Raw genomic sequence first — 23858 nt, forward strand, 5'->3', positions numbered from 1 at the left:
AGTTGTTACTTCTCAAGATCAATGGATTATAAAAAACATTTTAAAGGTTTAAAAATACTTCCAGTACTTTAGCTGGGTTCTAAAGACACTGAATCCAAATTTGTTGAGTATAACTTTCAATAGATAAAAGACAAATAAAATAAGTTATTCGAGTTTGTTGATTTTTTGTTTGGTGATTAATTTTATGTGTTTGAATAACTAATTTTATTTATCATTTATTAACAGAATTTAAGTATTTTGTTTATGAACACTAGATGACAGGAAAGAATCTGAGAGCCGTGTGCATCTATGGCCTTGGCACGTGCTCGAAGTAGAAGAAGATTATAAAGTGCAGTGGCAGTGTGTCTGTTCAAAGAAAGGAAAAGGTGAAGAGTGTAGTTTGGGTTATTTATCGCTAATATTTTAGTTGGATGTAGCAAGATGTCGTCAGCAAGTCAAGCGATTGACACGAACGCCATGACGTTAATACGATATGTTTTGGCAGAGCAAAAGAAATTTCCAGGAGCAACAGGTGATTTAACTGCTTTACTTAACTCTATTCTTACAGCGTGCAAAGCAGTATCATCAGCAGTTCGAAAAGCGGGAATAGCGAAAATGTAAGACTCCTGTGTTTGGTTTGGTATTTACGATTAGCAGTAACGAGTTAATAATAGTTTTCGAGAAATGTTATTGTTTGCTTTTCGGTTTCTTACTTGCGTTTACTAAGTCATGAGAAATGCCTTATTTGTAGTCATATTAAGTAATTTTTGTATAGGTATAACTTTTTGTTGTTTGTGTCGTAAGGTTTTACAATTTTGTCTATTGTTTTCATCTTCATTATTAAACTTTGGTTTCCCCGTCATGAATTCATTGCTAGTACTATAACAAAATTTCTTGAAGTTGCGTGGCTTTTCTAGGATCCTGAATATCTATGACAACGGGTAAAGTGGAGAATTAGGTCATGGAGGAAATGAACTCTCTTGAACTACTAGGATCACATTTTCATACAAAATATTATACATGTCCATGACCAAAGTCTGACATGTTCAGCATAAATATTAAAGGGCCAAATCCAAGTGATGTTTGATTGGGAAATCCACCATAGGCTATTTGTAGCTTTTGTGCTTTTGATTGGTGGTTGCATTCTCTGATGGACTGTGTGTGTGTGTGTTCTATAGCCAAAAGAGTTACTGCTCCATAACTAATGAGGGGGTGGATCCTAAATAAAATATAATGTGGAGTACCATTCATGTGCAACTAATCCTAACATGCACAAGACATCCTCTCCTTTCCAGCTTCAGACTTGGCATCTTGTGATGTGGCACTGTGCACTAGAGGATTGCTGTCTCAAATTGCTGCAGTCAATATCTAAAATGGTAACAAACTGTTGAATTGTCTTGCAGTGGTCTGTCTAATTGAAATAAAATATTCATCCTGTAGGCTAACCTATAAACTGAATTGTAGTGGTAAGACAAAGTTGTCTTCTGTATGTTATCATACTGGTTTTTCCCACTTGTGTTGTTGGTTTTTAGTTTGCAGTCTACAGATATCACCATTTTAACTTTTGTTTATTTGAAATTGGCATCAGTAATTATAAATAAATACTTTTCAAGTATTAAAGTACAAAATACAATTCTTTTGAGGCAAACATAACCAGAATGAAATAAGTTCCAAGAAACAAAACTAGCCTAATTTTAAATTAAATATAAGGCATTTTTAAACAAAATAAGTTTTTGTTTTGCATAACCTGCTGCATGTTTAGTATGGTGTTTGTAGTTGGTATTTTACAAAGAATCATGCCTAATTGTCATAACAGTAGTATTCACTTGTATTATAAACTCAACATTGTTTATATAGTCCATGCCTAATTGTCATAACAGTAGTATTCACTTGTATTATAAACTCAACATTGTTTATATAGTCCAATGAAGATTAACAAGTATGAGTTTCAGTTGCCATCAGCAGTGTATATGGTAAACAATGTTACAATGTTATTACTGTAAGGAACTAGATAAAGAATGTTGAAATAAAAAATATAAACCTAATACTAGGCTCTTATGACAAAGGTTTGGCAGTTTGAAAGACTTGTGCCATAAGTGAAGAATAATATTGTGTAGTGAATGCATATTTAGAAAGAATATTTATCATATTTTACTGAATTGTAGAACTTTAGCTCTAACCTACATACGTACTAAGGTATAGCCCATCACAAATGAAGAGTCAAATACTACTGCCCCTACTCCATAGTATACCTTAACTTCACATTTTATAGCTAACAAATTTAGGAAAATTCAAGCTTGGACAAAAGATTTAGTTGCAGTTAACTGTCAGAAGTATTTTAATTTGTTAGTCAATCAAAATTCAAAACCCTTGTGAAAATTTGCTATCTCAAGCAAGATAATTTATGTGAATTTCTTGACTTCAGCCAAAGTAAGTTAAAATTCAATGCCAGTTTCTTCAGATGTGATAGGTGAGGAAAAATTGACACTACTGTTTCTAATTAAAATCTAAGTTGAATTAGAAAAAATGTATACTACTTGCCCATATTTTGAGCATATTTAGATGGACTATTAAACTTGTTTCTGAAGAAATGTTAGCTTGTTTTTATCATTCTTGTATTTTAACTGCATTTAACTTTTCTGTAGTTGAAAATGCTGTACATGCAAGTATTTCTGCTGGGGTTAGTGATGAATGTGTAATAGTATGATTTATTAAATGAGAATTCAACTGTTAAGTTTTGTTTAATTGTCCCACTGTATGGTAAGTCCCAATAACCATTCCAATTTTGTAATTAAACATTCCTGTGATCATGCTATATATTCATTGATAAATCAGACAAATTCCAACTAATAATTTGGGCATTCAAAATGTTCAATTATAGAAAAACCATTCACTCTCAACTATTACCTGGCTGTTCAATCTTGTGTTTTTTGGTTTTTAAATCTTATGAAATTCCATACTGTTGCTTCTCAAATCTTTCCAGGAACTTTTGCTTGGGAAATGGTTCAAATGACACTTATCTATTTGGAAACAAAATTGAATATGCATTTAATGTTTTAGTTTTGGAATATTTCTTAATACAGCTTCATTGTCTTTTGTTACCTTCCCTGATAAACCTTTTCCTAAATTGTTGAATATACCCTACTGCAGGACTTTTTGGATCAAACTGATCTTGACTGGTTGAGTTTATGCACTGTCATCAATGAGGTTCCCTTAGAAAGGAGAACACTGATCGCTTTCTTAATTTAAAATCGGGATCGCTTTCTTAATTTAAAATCGGGATCACTTTCTTAATAAAATCGGGATCGCTTTCTTAATTTAAAATCGGGATCGCTTTCTTAATTTAAAATCGGGATCGCTTTCTTAATTTAAAATCGGGATCGCTTTCTTAATTTAAAATCGGGATCGCTTTCTTAATTTAAAATCGGGATCGCTTTCTTAATTTAAGTTAGGCTCTACATAGATATTTGAAATTTCAAATTATGGTTTTGGAAATTTCCTGGTATCAATTTATCTTTTCTAAGAATAAATATTCTATATCTACATAAACCTGTATACTAAATTTATGTTGACATAAGTATTAAAATGGTTTTTATTAGGTATTATTGCTTTTGTGATGCATTGTATTAGTTTTTGCTTTTGTATTGTAGATTTTATGCAAAACAGTATATCTTTGGATATTACTTTGAATAAACTACATTATCATAGTTTTCATAACAGGTTTTTATATTGATAATATTTATGAATGAAATAACCTAGCCTCATTTCTATTGACAGTAATTTAATATTGATTTGGAAACTTAGTGTTACTGTGGCTGTATTTGGGTATTTGTATACTTGTTTTAACGTGTTTCATGTTAAACTTGCAGAGCTTAGTTAACATTAATACTTAGTAGCCACATTTTGCAGACTAGTTTTAAAGTTTACTTTTATATATAGTGATAGAAAATTTTAATTACATAACCTAGTGAACTAATACCATATTTAAGTCAAATGGAAAATAGCAAAGTGGAAATCCTCTTAGTCATCATTTCAAAATCATGTCCACCTCAATCTTTATTGTCTGTGAATGAGGCTTATTGCCACAGCATCTGCAGTTGTAACATAGCCTTTGCCTGCCTGTGTTATCTTTAATATTCTAGCTAACCTGTTGCTTTCTAGTCTTAACTTCAAATATTAATACATGTTGAGGATCTATGAATAGAAGTAAGGGACTTTTAACAGTGCATTAATTGTATATAAGGCCTTTTTTATCAGGGCTCATTCAAATACAGTAGTGATTGACACTTTACAATATTGGATTGTTTGCACAACTGACAAATTAAAGTAAAATGTAATTTATCAATTGTACATGAATCATTAACAAATCATAATTATTTAAGATTTAAAAGTAAGTTAAGTAATTATCATTACTTTTACTTGAGGTAACTTGTTACTCAACTGGCAAACCAGAGTACACTAAGCTGTTTTAGCTGACTGCAATCATTTTATGTATGTTCAAGAAACATTTGCATTGTTTCATATCTTGTGAAATCTTAAATATGCAATTATGAAAGCTGAAGTGTTTATACCACATTTTAATTGCATTTAATGCTCCTTAACTTGGATTTGGCTTTTGTTATGCCTTTGTAGACTATCCAAAGTTGGGTGTGATTAATTTATAAATGCTCCTAAAAATTAGTACAAAAAAGTGGTATCTTTTACTTGTTTTAAAACATTCCTGGCCAATAGTGTTTAAGTTTTATATTTTGTATTTTAGGAAATTAACATTTGTTGGATATAATTTTCTTAAAGCTTAGATCTTGCACTAGTAATTCCCAAGGTTAGTAAAGACGGTGTGAAATAACTTTCAAAACTGCAATTACATCAAATATTCTTTAACTAGATCTGATATCACTGGATTGACAAATGCCTAGGTTGGTACAAAACTCTTAAAATATGGATACCTGGTGTTAGAAATACTTACAAAAATAAAAAAACGTGATTGCTTTCAGCTAGTTATCATTTTGTGATTTGAATTTAGGCATGACTTAACTACCTAATGTCTAAATCTTGTATAAATTTAGGAAATGTTAAATCTGTACTCTGTAGCACCTCTTAACTTGTACTGTATAAGCTCTGCCTGTCTTGCTTGCAGTTTGTAGAATATGAATGAACTTTCTTGTTTTTCAGTATTTTGTACCATAAACACACCTGGAATAGCATCTTCAAAATAATTACCAATTTCTTATTTAAAAAATTTTAAAATAAATGACTATGCTAACATTAACTTAAACATTTCATGGTGTTACTTGTTAGAACATGTTCTAAATTTTGTGAATCATAAATCTTAATGTAATTTTTCTACTTTAACACTTAGTCTTTTGAGTTTTATGGGGGAAGGGAGAAATCATCAAAATTAGTTGAGAAAAAATGCAAAGATTACAAATGAGTAATTTAAATTTTGATGTTAAAAATACATAATTGCTTAAATATACACAAATATGTAATTGATATTTATCATAATGGCATCAGTGATCATTACTGTAGTAAAATAGTGCTACTGGATGTGCATTTTTGAAAATACTTAACCATATACCTAAATAATGGGTTTCAAGAAATTAATAAACCTGTTATTTACAATAGTAGCCAGTAATGATTATCTGATTATCAGTTTTTAGTTACAATTTTATGGATTAAATTAAAAATACTTTGGCTTGATTTACAGCAGTTTGTTGATACACTGTTTAGTTTTATTTCATTGAAACCCTTGTACATTAATCTTAGTCTTTTGAACATGCTCTCAATCATCCAGAACTTCAAGAGATGGAGTATTTAGATAATTGCTCTAAAGGTATTTAATTTTATTTTTATAAATACATAATTGCTTATGCAAATGTTGCATCTTAGTGAAGTTGCTATAGAAATATTTTTGAGCTCCAGGAGTGAAGTGAATATCATCTAAAGACCTTAAAATACTATCTAGTTGAAACTGTTTCAGTTTTAGGCTCAAGCAATGCAACAGTTAAATAAGAGTTAATAGTGAAGTGTTTTAGTGTACTTAACTGTTATTTGACTCAAAGCCATTCCTGTATTTCATTCTATATATCCATTTAGATCATGATTAGACATATCAAGAGCTGGAGTTAATGTTACTATATTACTTAATGAAGCATTGGTATTTTAAAATTTTAAACAAGGACATATCTTTCCACAAAGGTTCTTTTATTCTCTCTACACAAGTTAGTGTTTTTTTGTTATTCAAACTAAATTTTAGTTTTATAAATATTGAGCAAATAAAATATTTAATGTTTTGTCAAAATGACTAATTTTCAGGCCAAAATTTGAAAGGTGGTGAAGTGGCTTTCATGCAAGTTTTATCAGCTGTAGTGTCTATTTGTTATCTAGTTAACCACAAATGTGCCTACTGTGCACCCAGACTGACATAAATTTCCAAATGTTATTAAACTTTGTAAATAATTTCAAGACAAGATGATATAAGTGTAATAGGACTAACATAACATGTTACTGTTTTTCCATTAACTTTTAAATTAATCCAGCAGTATGACATTGTATAATCATTGCTTATTAACTTTTCTGACATCAGTTAATATACTAAACTTAAAGATTTTAAGGGTGAAAGAACATTTTGCTTTTGTCAGTGTAAGTGATTAATTTATCACTTTCATATTAACATTATCTTTTTAGTGGCTTTTGGGATATTTTGAAAAAAATAATGGGAAATGTGTAATGTTCATTTCCTCAGCATGATTACATTTGCTTTGATGCAAATTCTTGAAATTACTGTGAACCTAATTCTTCATAATATTTCTGAGAAGTTTATTCAGACCTGATTAATTTACTAATTACCTTTGATCTTATGAGCACTGAGCAAGTTTAGTCCTAAATTATGAATCTTGCCATCTAGCTAACATCCAATTCAAAACATTAATGAATTAGTTTGTAACTATTCTAAAGTGTTACATGTTTTATTTCAGCAGTCAATGAGTTGTATTGTTTAACATAAATATAAACTACAATTGTTATACTAACTCTCAACAAGGTATGGATAAATTTAATAGGTTATCCTTCCAACACTGTTGATCAGACTACAAAAATGGGTAGTGGAAAGCTTTGTTTTACATTACAAAATTAACATACAAACTAAAATTATTCATTTTAAAACAGTTCAACTATCAAATGAAACACTAACTTGTCTGAAAGTAATCAAGAAAGGAAATTAAAACTGAAATGATGTAGATAGCAGAGAAATTTTCTTTTCTTTTTGTTGTCTGTACACAAATTATGATCTATGAATGTTATTGAAGTATAAGAAATGTTTTCTGAACATGTTTGAAATAATGAATTTCAAATGTAGTTTCTTAACATTCATTTTAATACTTGCAATTTGATAATAAACCAACTGGAGAAAACCTTAGTATAATAGAACTATATATGTCAACTTCAGACTGCACTTAGTTTATGGTAAAATGAGTTGTGTTGGAAGAACCTACAATATTGCTGTAGTATAGTAAGGAAAATACAAAGTTTTAAATCTTAAACTTTGTGTATCATTTCTAGGAATTCTGTGTAAAGTCAATATAGGGAGTAGTTATGAAGTTTTGTTTTTAGATGCATATGAAGGTTGAATGACTTGTTCATGTACACGTTTTATATCTTGCACATTTTTGTTTTAGTTTTGGTATAGCAGGCCAGACAAATGTCCAAGGAGAAGAAGTAAAAAAACTGGATGTTCTTGCCAATGACTTGTTTATAAATATGCTTAAATCATCTTTTACCACCTGTCTTCTTGTTTCTGAAGAAAATGAACAAAGCATTGAAGTTGAAACTGACAAGAGAGGAAAGTACATTGTCTGTTTTGATCCACTAGATGGCTCCTCAAACATAGACTGCCTTGTTTCGATAGGATCTATCTTTGCTATATATCGAAAGGTAAATGTAAATCCTGTGCAGTGTACTTTTCAGAACTAAGAACATTGAATTTCTACTGCTTTAATGTATTGAATTTAATTTGGTATGTATCTATGCACATGTATCTATAATCTGAATAATTGACTCATTCTATAAGCATCTGTTTAATTGTAAATTATACTTGCTCAAACTTTTAAACCTCCTGTTTAAAGAGCTCTTACAATCAGTTAATTCTAGCAAATTAACTTATCCTGTCATCCACATGGCTTATTTTGTTTTGCAGGTCATTCCTTGTAAGTAATAAATGAAATTAACTGACATTTCGATAAGCTAGGCAAATTGAAAATGAGCAGTTACAAAGCATGAATGCTGCAGTAATAAACTATTGTTTACATACTGGCAGCCCTCAATTTTGTCCTTTTTAGAACAATGCAAGGATGGATGAAACAATTGTGCTCTAAATGTTCACTGGGATTTGTACCATCCACCAATTTACAGTAGTTTTAATTTTTTTACTTACAAGAACATAAAAATGCTCATATTTGAACAGATTTACCTCCAGTATACCATCTTGTAAAAATTGGTATTGACAGAAGTGAATAGGAACAGCTCAACATACTGCCATGTGCATTAATTTTCATCTTACTGTTAAGAATACCATACTAAAAACTTAAGTTTGTACAATTTATAAGTCCATAATTATGAAGGAACTATTGATGATAATTAGGGATCTTTTATATTGTGCTTGTCTTTAAATGAAACTACTACAAACATTATCTGTTCTGGGTAGTATTAGCTCATGTTATTACTCTGAACACTCAAAAAGCATTTTATTTCTTTTAAAGAGAAGAAAAAGGTAAAGACAGTTTGCTGGAAAAGTGACTTAGGTGTACAATGAGTTTTGATACATTTAACTTCTACATTTTTTTTTTCTATCCAGACATCCACTGGACCACCAGTAGAGCAAGATGGACTTCAGAGTGGAAGAAACATTGTAGCTGCTGGTTATGCTTTGTATGGAAGTGCTACAATGGTAGTTTTATCAACAGGCAATGGAGTCAATGGTTTTATGTTGGACCCTGTATGTAATAGTTTACTTTTAATGCTAATGATGATAATAAAGAACTGAATATAATTGCCCATTCATAAGTGGAAAGGTTTCAAAAGTTCATCTTAAATAAATATTAAACTTATTCTGATATTGTCACAAAGCATTTTGCATTCTAATGTTACCCATTTCTTGCATACATTTAGAATTTTAATGTTAAAATTGAAACTTTAATGTTCAAATCTGATGCAGAAATAAAATCAGTTACAGTAAGTTTACATAAGCTTTTTATTTCCAAACATAGCACCCTGATAGAGGATTTAAAGCTTTTTTTTTATCAGCATTTAAAACTAATCTAAATATCATAAGTTTTTGATAAGGATTGTATTGGTCTGTTCTTTTGATTTGCAGTATATATCTATAAGATTATATTAAGTTACTTTGTATTTTCTTAACACTTCATCAGTAATGTTTGTAACAACCTGGAAATGCCTAATGTGTGCACTTGTACTAATCATTGAAGGTTTTGTAATTTTTATATAAACCTAAAAAATGATACTTTTAATGCGTAACTTTTATAAAAGATGTTTAAACTAAAAGTAGTTATTAAATACTATATACCTGGTACATAGTTATTTCAATTGGAATAGTTTTAATTTTACAAACAAGTTTATGTAATCTTTTAAATCGCTAATTGTTCAATTGTAAATTAGTTATTGTAATGTTACTTGAACCTTCTAACTTCTAATTGTTTTAAGTGTTATTGGATTGTAATATCTTGTAATGTAGCATATTTTAATGCTGTCAGATTGCAAGAACATGTCCAAAATGTTTGAACTAGTTGGTTAGTTAGATCAAGACTATATGATGTGAATTTAATGGTCATTTCTAAAATTAACTTGTAGCAAATTGTATTGGAATAAGAGTATAGGAGAATAATTGTCAATTGTGTTCCAAAGTAACTCTTTCATCAAACCTTGCATGCTATTTCAATTAAAGTACCAGATAAGACTAAAACAAGTGAACTGTGAGCAATTTGTTTATTTTTGAAATTTACCATCATGTCACACTTACTGTAGAGAATTCTGCATGCATATAAAGCCAGATGTTGGTGAGCCTTTTAATATTCATAGTAGTAATTGGTGAGACATAAATAACACTAACACATTTTGTTCCTGGATAGTATGTTATTTCTTGTATTTTGCAAAAATAGTGTCCATTATTCCCTTTAAACTTTGATTTTGTGACCTGGATAATGAAATTCAGAAGTTCACCTATTTTATATGTAAAAACAGGCAAATTTGCATTTTCATTTACATAAGGTCTGAATAAAACATGAATCAAGATTTACATGTATTTACACTAAAATTGTACAAAAATGAACAATGTTTAGAAGTGAGTTTTTGAGATTTGTAACTTTAATGTAAATCACTTTCACATGACCCCAAACAGTCTCCCCCTCATGTTTTCATTATTTGAATGCTGCTAAGGAGCAAAGTCCAGTATATCTTGGTGGAAGTGCTCACCTTGCTCCTCTGAATCTGCTCCCATATTCTCCCTGAATTTATCAATACAAGTCTCAGGGATATGGACTCTCAGGGACATCCTGCAACCCATTTTGCTGTAGTTCTTCACCAGAGCCTCAACCACTTTTACATAATTTTTTGCCTTGCGAGTGCCCAAGAAACTCAACTACTGACAAATCTGCCTCAAACTTTTTTTCTCCTTCCTACTGAGCTTCTTGGGGAAGTCTATGCACTCCAGGATATTTATTTGTGGTACAAGGAGGACATCAGCTTTGATCTTTGCCTTGGATAACTTGGGGAAGTCTCAAAGGTACTTGAAGGCTGCTTATTAAGAGCTCTGACAAATTGTTCCATAAGACCCAATTTTATGTGCAGTTGTGGGAACACTTAGAGGTCCACTAGTAGCTCACACTTGACATTGTGCCTTCCCACAGAGAACTTGGTTTGTTGTGGCCAGTGCTTCCTGTTGTAGTGCACTGCAGTGTCCCTGCTGTTCCAAAGGCAAGATAATGGGGAAAGGGAAACTTAGACACATCAGGAATGCAACCAGTTTGAAGTCTCCAATAACCTTCTAGCCAGCCTCATCATACTTCAAGGCTTCTAGCAAGGGCTTGTTGCTGTGATATTCCTCTTTGAGGTTCACCAAACAATATTTAAATTGTAAAAGGTCTAACATTTGTATAATATAAAATCTTACTATTCAGGCAAGCAAAAATTCTCTTACCTTTTAGTTTTTTGCAGTGTTTGCAAGTAAAATGAGGTGCCCAGGGTTTGTCTTGATCTCCTACAGGCATGCAGAAATATACCTTGTAGGCTTTACATTTTAGCAGATGATGTCACTTTTTTGCTCTTGTCTTTAAATTGGCCACATACATAGCAGAATGCATCTGGAGATGCTTGTAGCTTCTTGATGCCATCACTGATAGGTCTGTATTCACTTAGGCAGCTGGAACTAACCTAAAGCAGTGAGTGGTGAACCTGTGTTACTATGGAAAGTTCTAGAAAATTCTAAGTTAGAGAAAATTCTCTCAGCTACTCAGCACTGAATCTACCTGGAATGTTCTGGAAAACGGATAAATTTGAAAATTTCCTTACCCAGATCACAAAAGGAAAGTTTGAAGATAAAAATAAGTTTTCCATTTACTTCAGGCATAAGCAATTGAGAAATACTTTTTGCCCAGGAAAAAAACTAATTTTACATAGTGTAATAAGAGGCAAACTATGCCTAATATATGCACATCTGTAATGGTAGTGGAATTATGATTAGAACTAGGCTATACATCTGTTAAAGTTAATAGATAGTTGAAAAGGTTCAAGTGATTTGGACTTAAAGATGGTGTTCTACAAGTTTGTTAAACCACAAGACTGAGAAGAGCCCCACTGGAGGAGGGAAAGGAATTAAAAGAAACTGAAAGAATGTTAGTGCAAAATCTAAGCCCATAAAATTTGTGGAGGAAGGAAAGGAAAAAGTGAGATCATAAAATAAGATTCTAAAGCTCACTTGACAGAGCTATAAAACACAATGATAGAGCCAGCTCAGGCAAGTTGCCCAAGCTTGATGATGACATAAATGCTTTCCTGAAGAAACAAGATTTTTCTGAAAATTGGAACTGGGACAAAAGTGACTGAACAGTTTGTCTTGGTTCACTTGTAGGAAAAGCCTTGAGCATATGCAGTCATGATATCAGATGATGCCATAAACAATTACAAGTTAAAGTGGTCTTCTTGAAACACTGAACTTACTCAGTAAAGTTTTTGCCAGAACTAAAGTTGAACCTAACACTAAAACTATTTCAGTTTTTGGAAAGTCTAGTGATATGCCTAAAATGATGGCAGATCTAATACACAAGTGCTAAAGCCATAAAGGAGTTTATCAAACTGGCAGAATAATATATGGAAGGCTATGAATAAAGTAACTGTTAAGTCAAAGAACCACTGGTCAGTGGAAACCAAGGGGTAGTTGAAGTAAATATCACCTAAGGTGGCAAGATGCCAACACACAAAACAGATCTTATGCTTGTTATAAAATAGAGCACTTTTTGGGAGTGCAAGTCTGTTACAAATAAGCAATAGCAAAAATCTCAATCTCAGTATAATACAGTGAGAGCTACCTGTGAATATGGTGTTGGCAAGAAAACAAGCAACTCTCAATGAGTGCTGCAGCTATAAGGAAGTATTATTATGATTAAATAATGCATAATTATGGTCATCTCAAGTTAGTAGATAAATCAACAGTACAGTGGTGATTGGTATTTGTGACAAACATCAGAAGGTGCCTACAACCCATAACATGCCAGTAAGTGAAGGCTAGGTTGAATATAAAAAATTTTGTTCTAAAAGACATAGCAATTCTCAGTGCTGCACTTATCTGCTGACCAGATGACAGGCAAGGTTCATCTGTGCTTATTGATAGGACTGTGGAAAGGTTCTTCCATAACAAGAATAAAAGTAGACATTACATGTTAAATGGGAGAGCTTTAAATTGTGTATGAAGGCACATCTGTGATTTGGTGATTGGAAATGTACCAGGCAGTGAAAACTTGGAGGAATAAGACAGAACAAAAAGGAGACATTTGTAGTTACCATAATAGCTTAAAGAAACAAGACATCAAGCTCATGCAAGTCTTAAAGGTAAAATTCCAAATGTAAGTTTATGGAACTAAAGTACAGAAGACCCTTTGCTATAGAAACTTTGGCATGGTGTCTAGAAGAAATTAGCACAAGATCAAGAGGAAAATATGAATAGAGGAGTGGATTAGAACACTACCAGTTCTGTTTGGGTAATTTTACTGGAAGTTAAACAGATCACAGCACAAAGAATCCTGGATTTCAGTAATGAAGTTAGTTCACAGATTGACACTTAAGGAACAAAACATGGCAGCTACAATCTTCAAATTCCATTGGCTAGGAGACATCAGATGGAACAAAATTATTCAGGTCATGATATAGGACAGTACCTAGAAGGAAGGTGCCACTGGGTGACAGCTTCTCATAGAACTATTAAGCAGAATATGTGGACTTTATCACACTACCAGCTCTTGATAAAATGTACCTGCTAAAGACAACAGTTGACATACTGACAGTAATCAACTATGCAACATAGTATTCATAAACCACAGAAATACCAGACAGAAAAATTGAGTAGCAGAAATCTTCCTGAAAGCATTCTGCAGAACAGGCTTTTCAAAAGTCTTGTATGATGGAGAGACTTAATTTACTTGGAACTAATGAAACAAATGTGCACTCATCAGCATGAGGTAGCTCTGCCACCTCCAGATATACTGTACTTTGTAAGACTATTAATGGAGTCTTCAAACAGTAAGCTGAAGATGTGCCAGGCAGTACTTGCTTACCAGAAGTCTCAAAACTAAGTGCAGAATTTTCCCTTTAAGTTACTATACAGTGACAAGGTTGTATGTTGGTAGTGAAAAAATTGAAAATAGTGAGGAAACATACCAGCATGTTAGACATCAAACTGACTGGAGGAAAGCTATCAATGTGCTCTTGCAAATGTGTATGAAGTGCAGTCAAGCATTTCTGTGACAAGGAGGCTATCATGGCAAAATTAAATGGATTCAAGTTCTTTTACAAAACTGACTTCAGTGAAGAATTAGCAGATTCTGATGGAAACCAAATCTAGACACCCTTAGTAACATCAAACAGGTGCTAGTTGGTTCAAAATGTTTAGATAAGGCAACTCAGCAGCAACATTCACGCATATGATGAGTAAGATGTTGCACAAAACCAATATAAAGTGCAATGTGGATGACATTCTTGCCTATACTGCTAGATAATTACCATCTGTAAAAACTCTTTACTCAGGTGAGTGAAAGCAGGTTTGGCCATCACACCATCTGAGTAATACATCAGTTAGTGTCTGTTGGACAAGGTGAGAAATGAAAGGTAGCTGTAGAAGAAAAACTTACTTTCATACAAGGTACACAAACTCCAACTAAGTAGTAAATCAAATTCCACCAAACCCAGGAAGGATACCGTAGAAGTTTCATTCTAAACTACACTGAAGTTGCTACACCACTGACCTAACCAAAAGTCCAACTAATACAATGAAGTGGAAATAATCATAACAGATGGCATTCTGAAAGTTGAATATGGTAGGAAGTTTATTGTTCCTTAGAATACCAGACATTGAACAAATTTGTTCATTCAGACCAATGCATCAGATGTTGGAACTGGAGCATTAATATAATAGAAATGTTGGTCTGTTTTACGTAATGTATGTAAGTAAATTAGTAGGGTAGTGAAAACTATTCTCATTGAATGGGAATGCCTGACCATCATTTATCTGGAAGTTCCAGAATTACTACATCAGGAAGGAAATAAATATCCAGATGCACAATCAGAGGTGCAACACTGAGAATTTAAGGGTCCTGAGGTGGCTTTACCTCAAGAATTACCAATTCCCCATTGAGGCCACCTATGGAAGTGCAAGTGTTAGTACAGAATTGCAAATAGTCTATAGTGTAATAAAACATTGTATCTATTTTTCTTGCAGCATGTTGTTAGATGTACAAGACAGTTAACACTTGTGCTACACTTAATGAAACAATTGTTTTTAATAAGATCAAAATTTTATTGTAAGCTTTTAAGAATTGTAAACTGTAGTTGAACTAATTTGGTAATTATCTCAACCTTAAGTTATTTTAGTTGATGGCTATTACATTTCTAAATATTTTGGCTAGGTCTCTATCAGGCTATAATTATACATTCAAGATGTAATTAGTTAAAATTGACACTCACAAGGTCTGCATTTGATCAAATGTAATATTCACACCTTGTATTGAAATAAGAGTGAAAGATTTCTGTTAATTGTCTTCTAAAGTAATTGAAGTAGCCTCTAGTCTTTAGACCCCCCCCCTCTCAAAAAACAAACTCCAGGTACAACTTTAATCAGTGGTGTACTGAATATTTGTTTATGGAAATTAGTGGGAAAACCCACTTGTAGAGAAATATATGTAAAAACAGCTTGCTTGAGTTTGATTTTTATGTAGAGGAGCAAACATTTGAACCTTTGGTCATTGTCAGGTTCACAAAGAAAGAGGTAACTTGCCAATAGCTGACCACATATTTGAAGGAAGTTGTGTAACTGAGTGTAGGAATGTAGAGGGTGTGCTTAGATGTTGAATTATATTTATTAATACAAGTATAAAGGTGTTCCTTTGTATTGGTTTATTTTGGGCTTAAGTTGCATCGAAGAAGTAAGGCTTCTTTAATTTTGCATTTGTATGTTTGTTTTTATTTAGTATTTGGGTGTTTTCTATGGTTGTTTATTTGACTTGCAGTATTCAAAAACATGTGAAGGTAACTGTTTTTTGAATCTTGTTTCCAATATTGAAGTTGTGGCAGTTATCATATTGTATTTTACAAAATATTGGTGTGGTATTTCTGTGTAGTTTTTCCATAGTATAGACCTCAGTTTTGTGCCTGGTTTTTGAATAAATTTGATATTAACTGGAATGTCATATTTTGTTACTAGTTTTTGCCAAATGTTAGTTATTTGTTTGCTGATGTCAGGAATATATGGTATACAGCAGTATATGGTTTCGTGATTTTTCGATTCGTGAGATATATTTACTTTTGTTGGTTGATTTTGCTTTTTCTCTAGGTGTGCGTATAATGTTTTCTACGGTTTGTGGAGGAAACTTATTGATGTTGATGAAGTATTGTTTTATTTTGTCTAATTTGTTGTTAATTTTATCTGGTGAGCAAAGTTTTATGGCTGTTTATTTGGTTTCTTAGGATGTTGAGTTTGTTTTGTTTCATGTGCTGAGTCCCAAGGAATGTATAGTCCAGTATGGGTGATTTTTCAGTGGATTTGTTTTAAATTGTGTATTGCTTGTAATTGTGAAGTTAAATTTGTTTTTTTCCTGTTAACATTTGAAGTTAATGTTGATGTATAGTTAATGTAATTGAAAAAATTTTGTTCTGTAGATGTGAATTCTGTAATTATTGTCTACCTATCTGTACCAGTATAGGGGTGGATGTAATGCTGTGTTAATTGCTTGTTTCAACTTGTCATTAAAAAAAAAAAAATGGTTAGAACTGGTGAAACTGGGTTGCCCATGCTTTGGCCATTTGTTTATATATAGTTGGTTAGTTGAATTCTATGAGGATTGCTTATTGATTGATAGGTTAGGATCTTGCAGGCTTCAGCTGTTGGAATTTCTGTAAAGAGGGATATGATGTCAAAACTGGCCATTAAGGCTTTGATTAAGTTGATTAAGATTAGACTTGCAATTAAGTCTGAGCTGGCTGTTGCATTTGGAGAATGCCCATGCTATGTATTTACCAAGATTTTGATTAAAACATTCCCATGTGGACAGTATTGGTCGTAATGGACAATCTGGTTTATGAGGTTTGGGGATGCTGTATGTTTGTGGTGTGCACGAGTTGGTCTTGCATAGGTAGGAATAGTGTTTTTGAAATTGTGTTGGCTTTTTCATTTTTAGTAGTATTTTGTCTAGCTGTGTGTCTGGATTTGGGAGTACTGGTTTAAATTTGTCTGATAGTATGTCCTCCATGTTTTGGATGTATTCATTTGTGTTCATTGTGACTATAGCATTTCCTTTATCTGCTTTTAGAATTTGTCTTGTTTTAGGTTTTTAATGGAATTAATGTCTTTTTTGAGATTGTTTTTAGCTTTGTTTTGTGAAATTATGTTGATGGTTTTGTGAGAATTCTCTAAAATCATTTAAGATGTTTTTAAGTGTTTCTGGAAAATTTTTAATTTCTAGGAAGTTTGGTTGTTGGATGTCAATAAAATTGTTAAGTTGTCTTCTGTTGGTTGTTTTCTTGTTTTTGTTTTCTGTGCAAAGTATCACAAGTCTCCTGGCTAGGTCTTCTAAACGTGTTTTTAATTTCTAAAGTTAATGTACCTACATGCTATTGCAAAGTTGAGTCCTTTCTTAAGGAGATATCTCATCTGTTTAATTGTTGGTTGGATTTGTTAATTATGAGATTAGTCAACAGTTTGTGTTTGTGTCTTTTCTGTTGTCTGCATCTTAGTTTCTCTAGTTTTTTTGTCCCTGTCATTCATAGTGTTGATTTGGTTGTTTTGTTAAAGTATAAATTACTTGCTTTAATGCAGCATACTCGATGGCTTATTTTGTTGTTTGTCATGTAGTTCTTTGTATTTCATGTTCAACATGGCTTTAAGTAGTTTTTCTGTAAATTTTGTATGTTTGTGCATTGATTAAAAGTTTGAGTTTTACCTTTACAAAGTTACAGGTTAATCGTTCCTTCTCGCATTGTTGAATGAAATGTCGTGTATATGGTTTACATTCCCCCAGTGACCATAACATTCATTAAAATTCAGTCACTTCCTTATTAATTTAGAAATGTTAAATATAATTTCATGAAAATGTTTCATGTCAAGTGGTATTAGTTTCATTAACAGTATTAAGAATAGAACCTTGTATCAAATGGTTAGCTCAAATTTCTTCCCTTATTTTATTAATACTTGTATCTGTTTTGTTTTTGTTAAGGCTATTGGAGAATTTATTCTCACTGACCCTGGTATGACTGTTAAACCCAAAGGAAAAATCTATAGCATTAATGAGGGCTATGCTAGTGTGTGGGATAAGGCTGTAACAGAATATGTACGGAGAAAGAAATACCCACAAGTAAGTTTATTTCAAAATTTTATAGATAATGCTCTAATGGTTTTTAAACTATTTGTTTAAAATGGAATGGTTTATTTTGAGTGTTTTTGTTTACTTGGCAGTTTTGATTACTTTAACTGAATTTATTTAAAACTATGTACTTGTCTTGAGGCTTTATGGTTTTTACTCTTAGTGTAAGTCATACAAAAGTAAATAAAGAAATGGTGCAGAATGTTGTAGAGGCTGGCATAAGCTGAAGTAATCACCCTTGAATTTGGCATTAGTGATTAGCAACATAGAATCTAAAACTGAGATTATGCAGAAATATTCCTTATGTAAATATTTTTCTTGCCATTTCTTATTTTTCTTAACATTATCTTCAAACCTTGGTTATTTTGTATATGGTTTTGCATATGAATGCTGCAAACTGTCAGTACACTATGCTTTGTTTATTCATAAACAATTTTTTTGCAATTGTGTGGCATTAATTGTTGTGAAATGTCTGCTTAATACAGTTACTATTTTTACTTGGTGAATTTCTTTACTCTTATATAGCACAAAATAATTAAGATAGTAATTGAGGATAAATCAGGTAAGTTTTCACTTAATGGAAAACTTTGCATCCAAAAGCACTAACTACTCCCAAACCCATATTACCCCCCCTTCCCTATGCACACACACCTTCTCTAATATTCTATTTCAAAATGTTTCCTTATGTGATCATTTTTAAATTATAGAACTAATTATCTTTACACTCCACTGTAGAGGGGAAAACCTTATGGTGCAAGATACATTGGTTCTATGGTGGCTGATGTTCATAGAACATTGAAGTATGGAGGTATATTCATGTATCCTGCGACAAAGGATTCCCCAAATGGAAAGGTAAATCTAGATTATGTACAAATAATTCCACTATTTGAGCATAAATAGAACTTGTGAAAACCTGACTAGCTAATGAGAAACTTAGCTGTGGTACAACTGCAAAAATATGCAGTACATACAATTAAACTTTCACATAATCAACTACCGTAAACCATTTTTGTGGTGTTTGAATTATTGGTTAATTATTTCGTCTTCATTACTGCTTTACTAAATTAGTATTCATTGTCACTCTATTTCACTCTATTAATTTTGGCAAATCAAGATTTGATAATCCATGATGAGAAAACTTGGTTGTAGAGAAAATTGTATATTTAAAAATGGCTGGTTTGGGTTGAGAATTTTTTTGTAGAAGAGTGAACAATGTTTCGACCTTCTTCGGTCATTGTCAGTTTCCCAACGAAAGAGCTAAGTGACCAATAGCTGACCATGTGTTTGAAAAGGGTTGTGTAATTAAATGTAGGAATGTAGAGGGTATGTTTAGATGTTGGATATAACTATTAATATAGGTATAAAGGTGTTCCTTTATATTGTTTTATTTTGGGTTTAAGTTGTATAAGTAAGGCTTCTTTAATTTTGCATTTGTTTGTTTCTTTATTTAGTATTTGAGTGTTTTCTATGGTTATGTTGTGTTTATTTGACTTGCAGTGTTCGAAAATGTATGAAGGTGACTTTGTTCTTTGAATCTGGTTTCCATTTCTCTACTTGTTTCTCCAATATAGAAGTCGTGGCAGTTATCACATTGTATTTTATAAATGTTGATGTTGTTGTATTAGACAAAATAAAACAATACTTCATGAACATCAAGTTTCCTCAACAAACTGTAGAAAACATACATGCACACCTAGATAAAAAGCAAAATCAACTAACAAAAGTAAATATTCCTAACATCAGCAAAAAAATAACAATCAATTGGCAAAAACTAGTAACAAATTGACATTCCAGTTAATACCAAATTTATTCAAAAACCAGGTACAAAACTAAGGCCTATACTATGTGAAAATTACCCTGACAAACAGAACACCAACATTATAAAATACAACTGCCACGACCCTTATATTGGAGAAACAAATTGAAAATGTGAAGGTAACTGTTCTTTGGATCTGGTTTTCATTTTTCTAACACTGCATACCAAACACAACCATAGAAAACACCCAGATACTAAAACAAACATAAATACAAACATCTAAGCATGCTCCTTATATTCCTACATGAAATTATGCAACCACCTTCAAACATATGGTCAGTAACCCTTTCTTTCTTTGAACCTGATGATGACTGAACATCAAAACATTGTTCACTCCTCTACTAGTGCTTTCTATACCCATAGCAGCTGTTTTTAAATAAATCAAGATTTGCAGAGAATGTACAACTTGTATGATTTTTTAACTGGCAGTTTTGTTTCATGTCTAAACTTAAATCTGACTTTTAACTAATTTTAATTGTTAATTGTTTTAAGTCAGTTTTTTAAATAAGCTAAAAATTCTAGTTATGAACTTGATTAAACATTATGGAGTTTGTGCTATAAATATTTTAGTATTTAAAATAGGTAATTTTCATGCATCTTACTCTTAATATTAAAACTGAGTATAATTGTTTTTTACAAATTGAATAGTATATTACTTTGGAATTCTAATGTAAACTCTCAAACTAACCAATACTTCGAAGTATTGGTTTTATACTTCCAAAAATATATAAATAACAGGCTAAGAGTTGGTAGTAGGTGCATCTGTCTAGCTATGTCTTCTGTGTCAGCTTCAAATTGGAGAAAACTAGCTAATGTAACCCTTATAAAGCTTTGAGCAATATCCAAAACTTTTTTATTTTCATCGAAGCCAACTTTGTTTTCTGTAATGTTGTTGCTTTTTCTCATGTCTTAAACTAAGGTTTCTGTATAAAATATTTTTACTTTTTTTCTTTAAAGCTAAGACTTCTGTATGAATGCAATCCCATGGCTTATATAATTGAACAAGCTGGAGGAGTTGCAAGTACTGGCAAAATTCCAGTCCTTGATGTTGTGCCTGAGAAGATTCATCAGCGATCTCCCATTTTCCTTGGATCAAGAGAGGATGTGGAGGAAATTCTTGACCTTTATAAACAGTATGAGTAATGGCAGTAACTTCTCAAGCCACTTTTAATTGAGATGTTTTTGTAGATTATATAACTTTAATTATCTAAACATGCCTCATCAAAAATATCCAATTGAAAGTTGCCTGATATAACAATTGCAGTAATGAATGTGTAAAATATTACTGCAATGTTGAAAAACATTTTACCCCATAAACTTAGTTTTGAAAGACTTTTTTATAAAATATCTTTGGAATACATATTTTTATATAATTTTCAAGATATAGAAGTTAACATATAATGCAACATTATTCTACTTTAATTATGTTGAATTTTGTTGATAATGTTCTTTGTTCAAACATTGAAGCTCTTGCATTTCCAGTTTCAGTTTTTCAATTTTTCACAATAATTTTGACCAATTTTCAAACGTTTTCTAATACAAGAATTTCTTCAATAAACTTTAAATGTATTGCATGATCCTTATTTTGAGGATACTGACATTCATTTTTATTGCAGGAAAAGTCAATATTCTAAATGAAATTTAATTTATATTGTTTCTCTTTATTCAACTGCAGGATCTCTTGTAAAATTTGTAACCAAGAGTAGGAAATTAATGAGGTGGACAAAAAACAAGTTAACAGTTTTCTAGTTCATAACAAGTTTCTCTAGGTTACTTGTACCAAACTATTTACAAATGAAACAAAGGGTCCAAATGTAGACATTTTAGTTTAAATTCATTTACTATAAGCATTGTTTCATATATGAACTTGTGTGACATCTGTATAAATTCATGTTTGATAACTCCATAAAATGAAACGCATACATGCACAACTTCGCTAAGATTTAGTAAAGCAGTAGCCCTTAATGATATTCCAGACAATACATTTAACTCAAATAATACTGCTAAAACTATTATCATGTCAATTAAAAATATAGTGAATTGGCTTGTCCTTGGTACAGTCACTAAGTAATGAAACTTAAACTTATCATGTTCTCTAACTAAGCATAATTGAACATTTAAAAAACCAAATAAGCCTCACAATTACATTGCAAGTTTAAGTTCTGACATGTATTAACTATGATTGAACTTTCTGCTATTAAATACAAATTAATTTCAATCCTTTAACATTGACAAATGCATATTTTATGTAACTGTTACATTGTTTTATTTCATTGTAAAGTCTTGTTTCCTTCTTCAGAGGAAATGGATATTAAATTTGCACTTGCCTTATCAGTGCATTTTATTACATATGTTAACTAGGTATGAATGTCAAAGTTCAGTATGCTGTAAGGGTTTAAGATGCCTACTTCATGTACTAAAAATCTCTGGAATGTCAGATGTGTTGTTTTCATGCAACTTATTTTAATTTTCTAGTAAATTTTGCAAAACAAAAAGCCAATGTCTTTAAAATGGCTTACTTACTAAAAACAATTATAATAAAATATACCTTAACCTTTGTAGCTGTTTAACTAATAGTCTACAGTGTGAATTTCTTACATTGCAGTACAGTGTTAAGGTTAGGAAGTTAATCCCATAACTCATTTTCAGTATGGTAGCAGAATGCTTGAACACTAAACTTATTTTGTCAAAAAGTACAGTATTTTGAACCAGTTTTTTTTCTAATGTGTGTCAAAAGCAAAATTTCATAATCAATGTTTATGTAAAAATGCACTGTATTTAGTGCAATAATTGATCAATCATTTGAGATAACATTTGTCGGGCATGGAAGTAAAGGCATACTAGATATTTCATGTGATGCACAATTTATGTAGTTAAGTATAATTTCTTTTAAAGAGAAAAACCACTTAACTGTTTGTCCATAAGAACAAAGCAAATTATCATAGGTGCTCCTCCATGAATAATAAAAAGTGTGGAGTGTATATCTAAATATTAGTAATAAAGATGATTAATTTCATTAATACAGTAAAATAACTAGAGTTGGAAAGTATTACTAGCCAATACAATTGGCATAACTTATCCAGACAGTTTTAAGAAGCAATATATAAACTTGTTTGTGATGTGAACAGTAACAGCTTATTACTGCTTTAATACAAACAGTAATGTAAACTGTATCAGTCAACAATTGAATTTTCATTTTATCAAACTAGTCATTCTCGCACATCTCGATAGCACATTTTCTAGCTTGTTAACAAGTATAGCCCTAATGTCGGTAATGACCGTTATTCAATATTAGCTACATTCAATATCAACTGTGATGCAAGACGACAAACTGTACTCGTGTGTTTGAACTACGATAAAAGTGGCTGGACCTTGTTCGAACAAAAAATGAAAAATTGATAACTACTCTCTGCCACTAATAACTCTCCAGTAACCAATATTTCTTAGAGGAATATGCTAAGAATAATAGAACATTCTTAAAGCTGTTAATACGTTGCTATATCAAAATTTGAAATTACACCATCCAAGAGGAATTCCATGAATGTATAATAGAAAGAATAATATTCACCAAAATAGATAATAAATCTGAACGTCGGTGGGACAGCGGTAAGTTTACATATCTGCAACGCTAAACCCTGTTTAAATTCCTGTTGTAATCAAAACAAATACCAAATGTGGCTTTCCTTTCAAACTAATAAAGCTACTACTAAAATGCCGTCACCTAGAAACTATCCACTGGCTAGGACAAATCTAACACACTTTAAACCCTTACCTTCCCGCTATTTACACAACCCTGCTTTTAACAACAATTGTGTAACAGTTACTTGATTCACAACATATTACTGTTAACTATTTTAAGCAGTCCGAAATAATTATTTAAAATAAACATAAATACTCGTCGATCTGACAAATTGCATTTATAAACTTTG

The 23858-nt window shown here is 31.5% G+C and overlaps 1 protein-coding gene across 1 annotated transcript; it reads left to right on the forward strand.

Moving 5' to 3' along the window:
* Nucleotides 1-267: 267 nt before the first annotated feature.
* Nucleotides 268-22959, forward strand: LOC143256716 (fructose-1,6-bisphosphatase 1-like). Its single transcript, XM_076514325.1, has 6 exons — nt 268-596; nt 7656-7911; nt 8831-8971; nt 17967-18104; nt 18849-18965; nt 20887-22959. The coding sequence occupies exons 1-6, from the start codon at nt 421-423 to the stop codon at nt 21070-21072; spliced, it is 1014 nt and encodes a 337-aa protein (XP_076370440.1). The 5' UTR covers nt 268-420; the 3' UTR covers nt 21073-22959.
* The last annotated feature ends 899 nt before the right edge of the window (nt 22960-23858 follow it).

The sequence above is a fragment of the Tachypleus tridentatus genome, chromosome 1, assembly GCF_004210375.1.
Source record: "Tachypleus tridentatus isolate NWPU-2018 chromosome 1, ASM421037v1, whole genome shotgun sequence".
NCBI classification, from domain to species: Eukaryota; Metazoa; Arthropoda; class Merostomata; order Xiphosura; family Limulidae; genus Tachypleus; species Tachypleus tridentatus.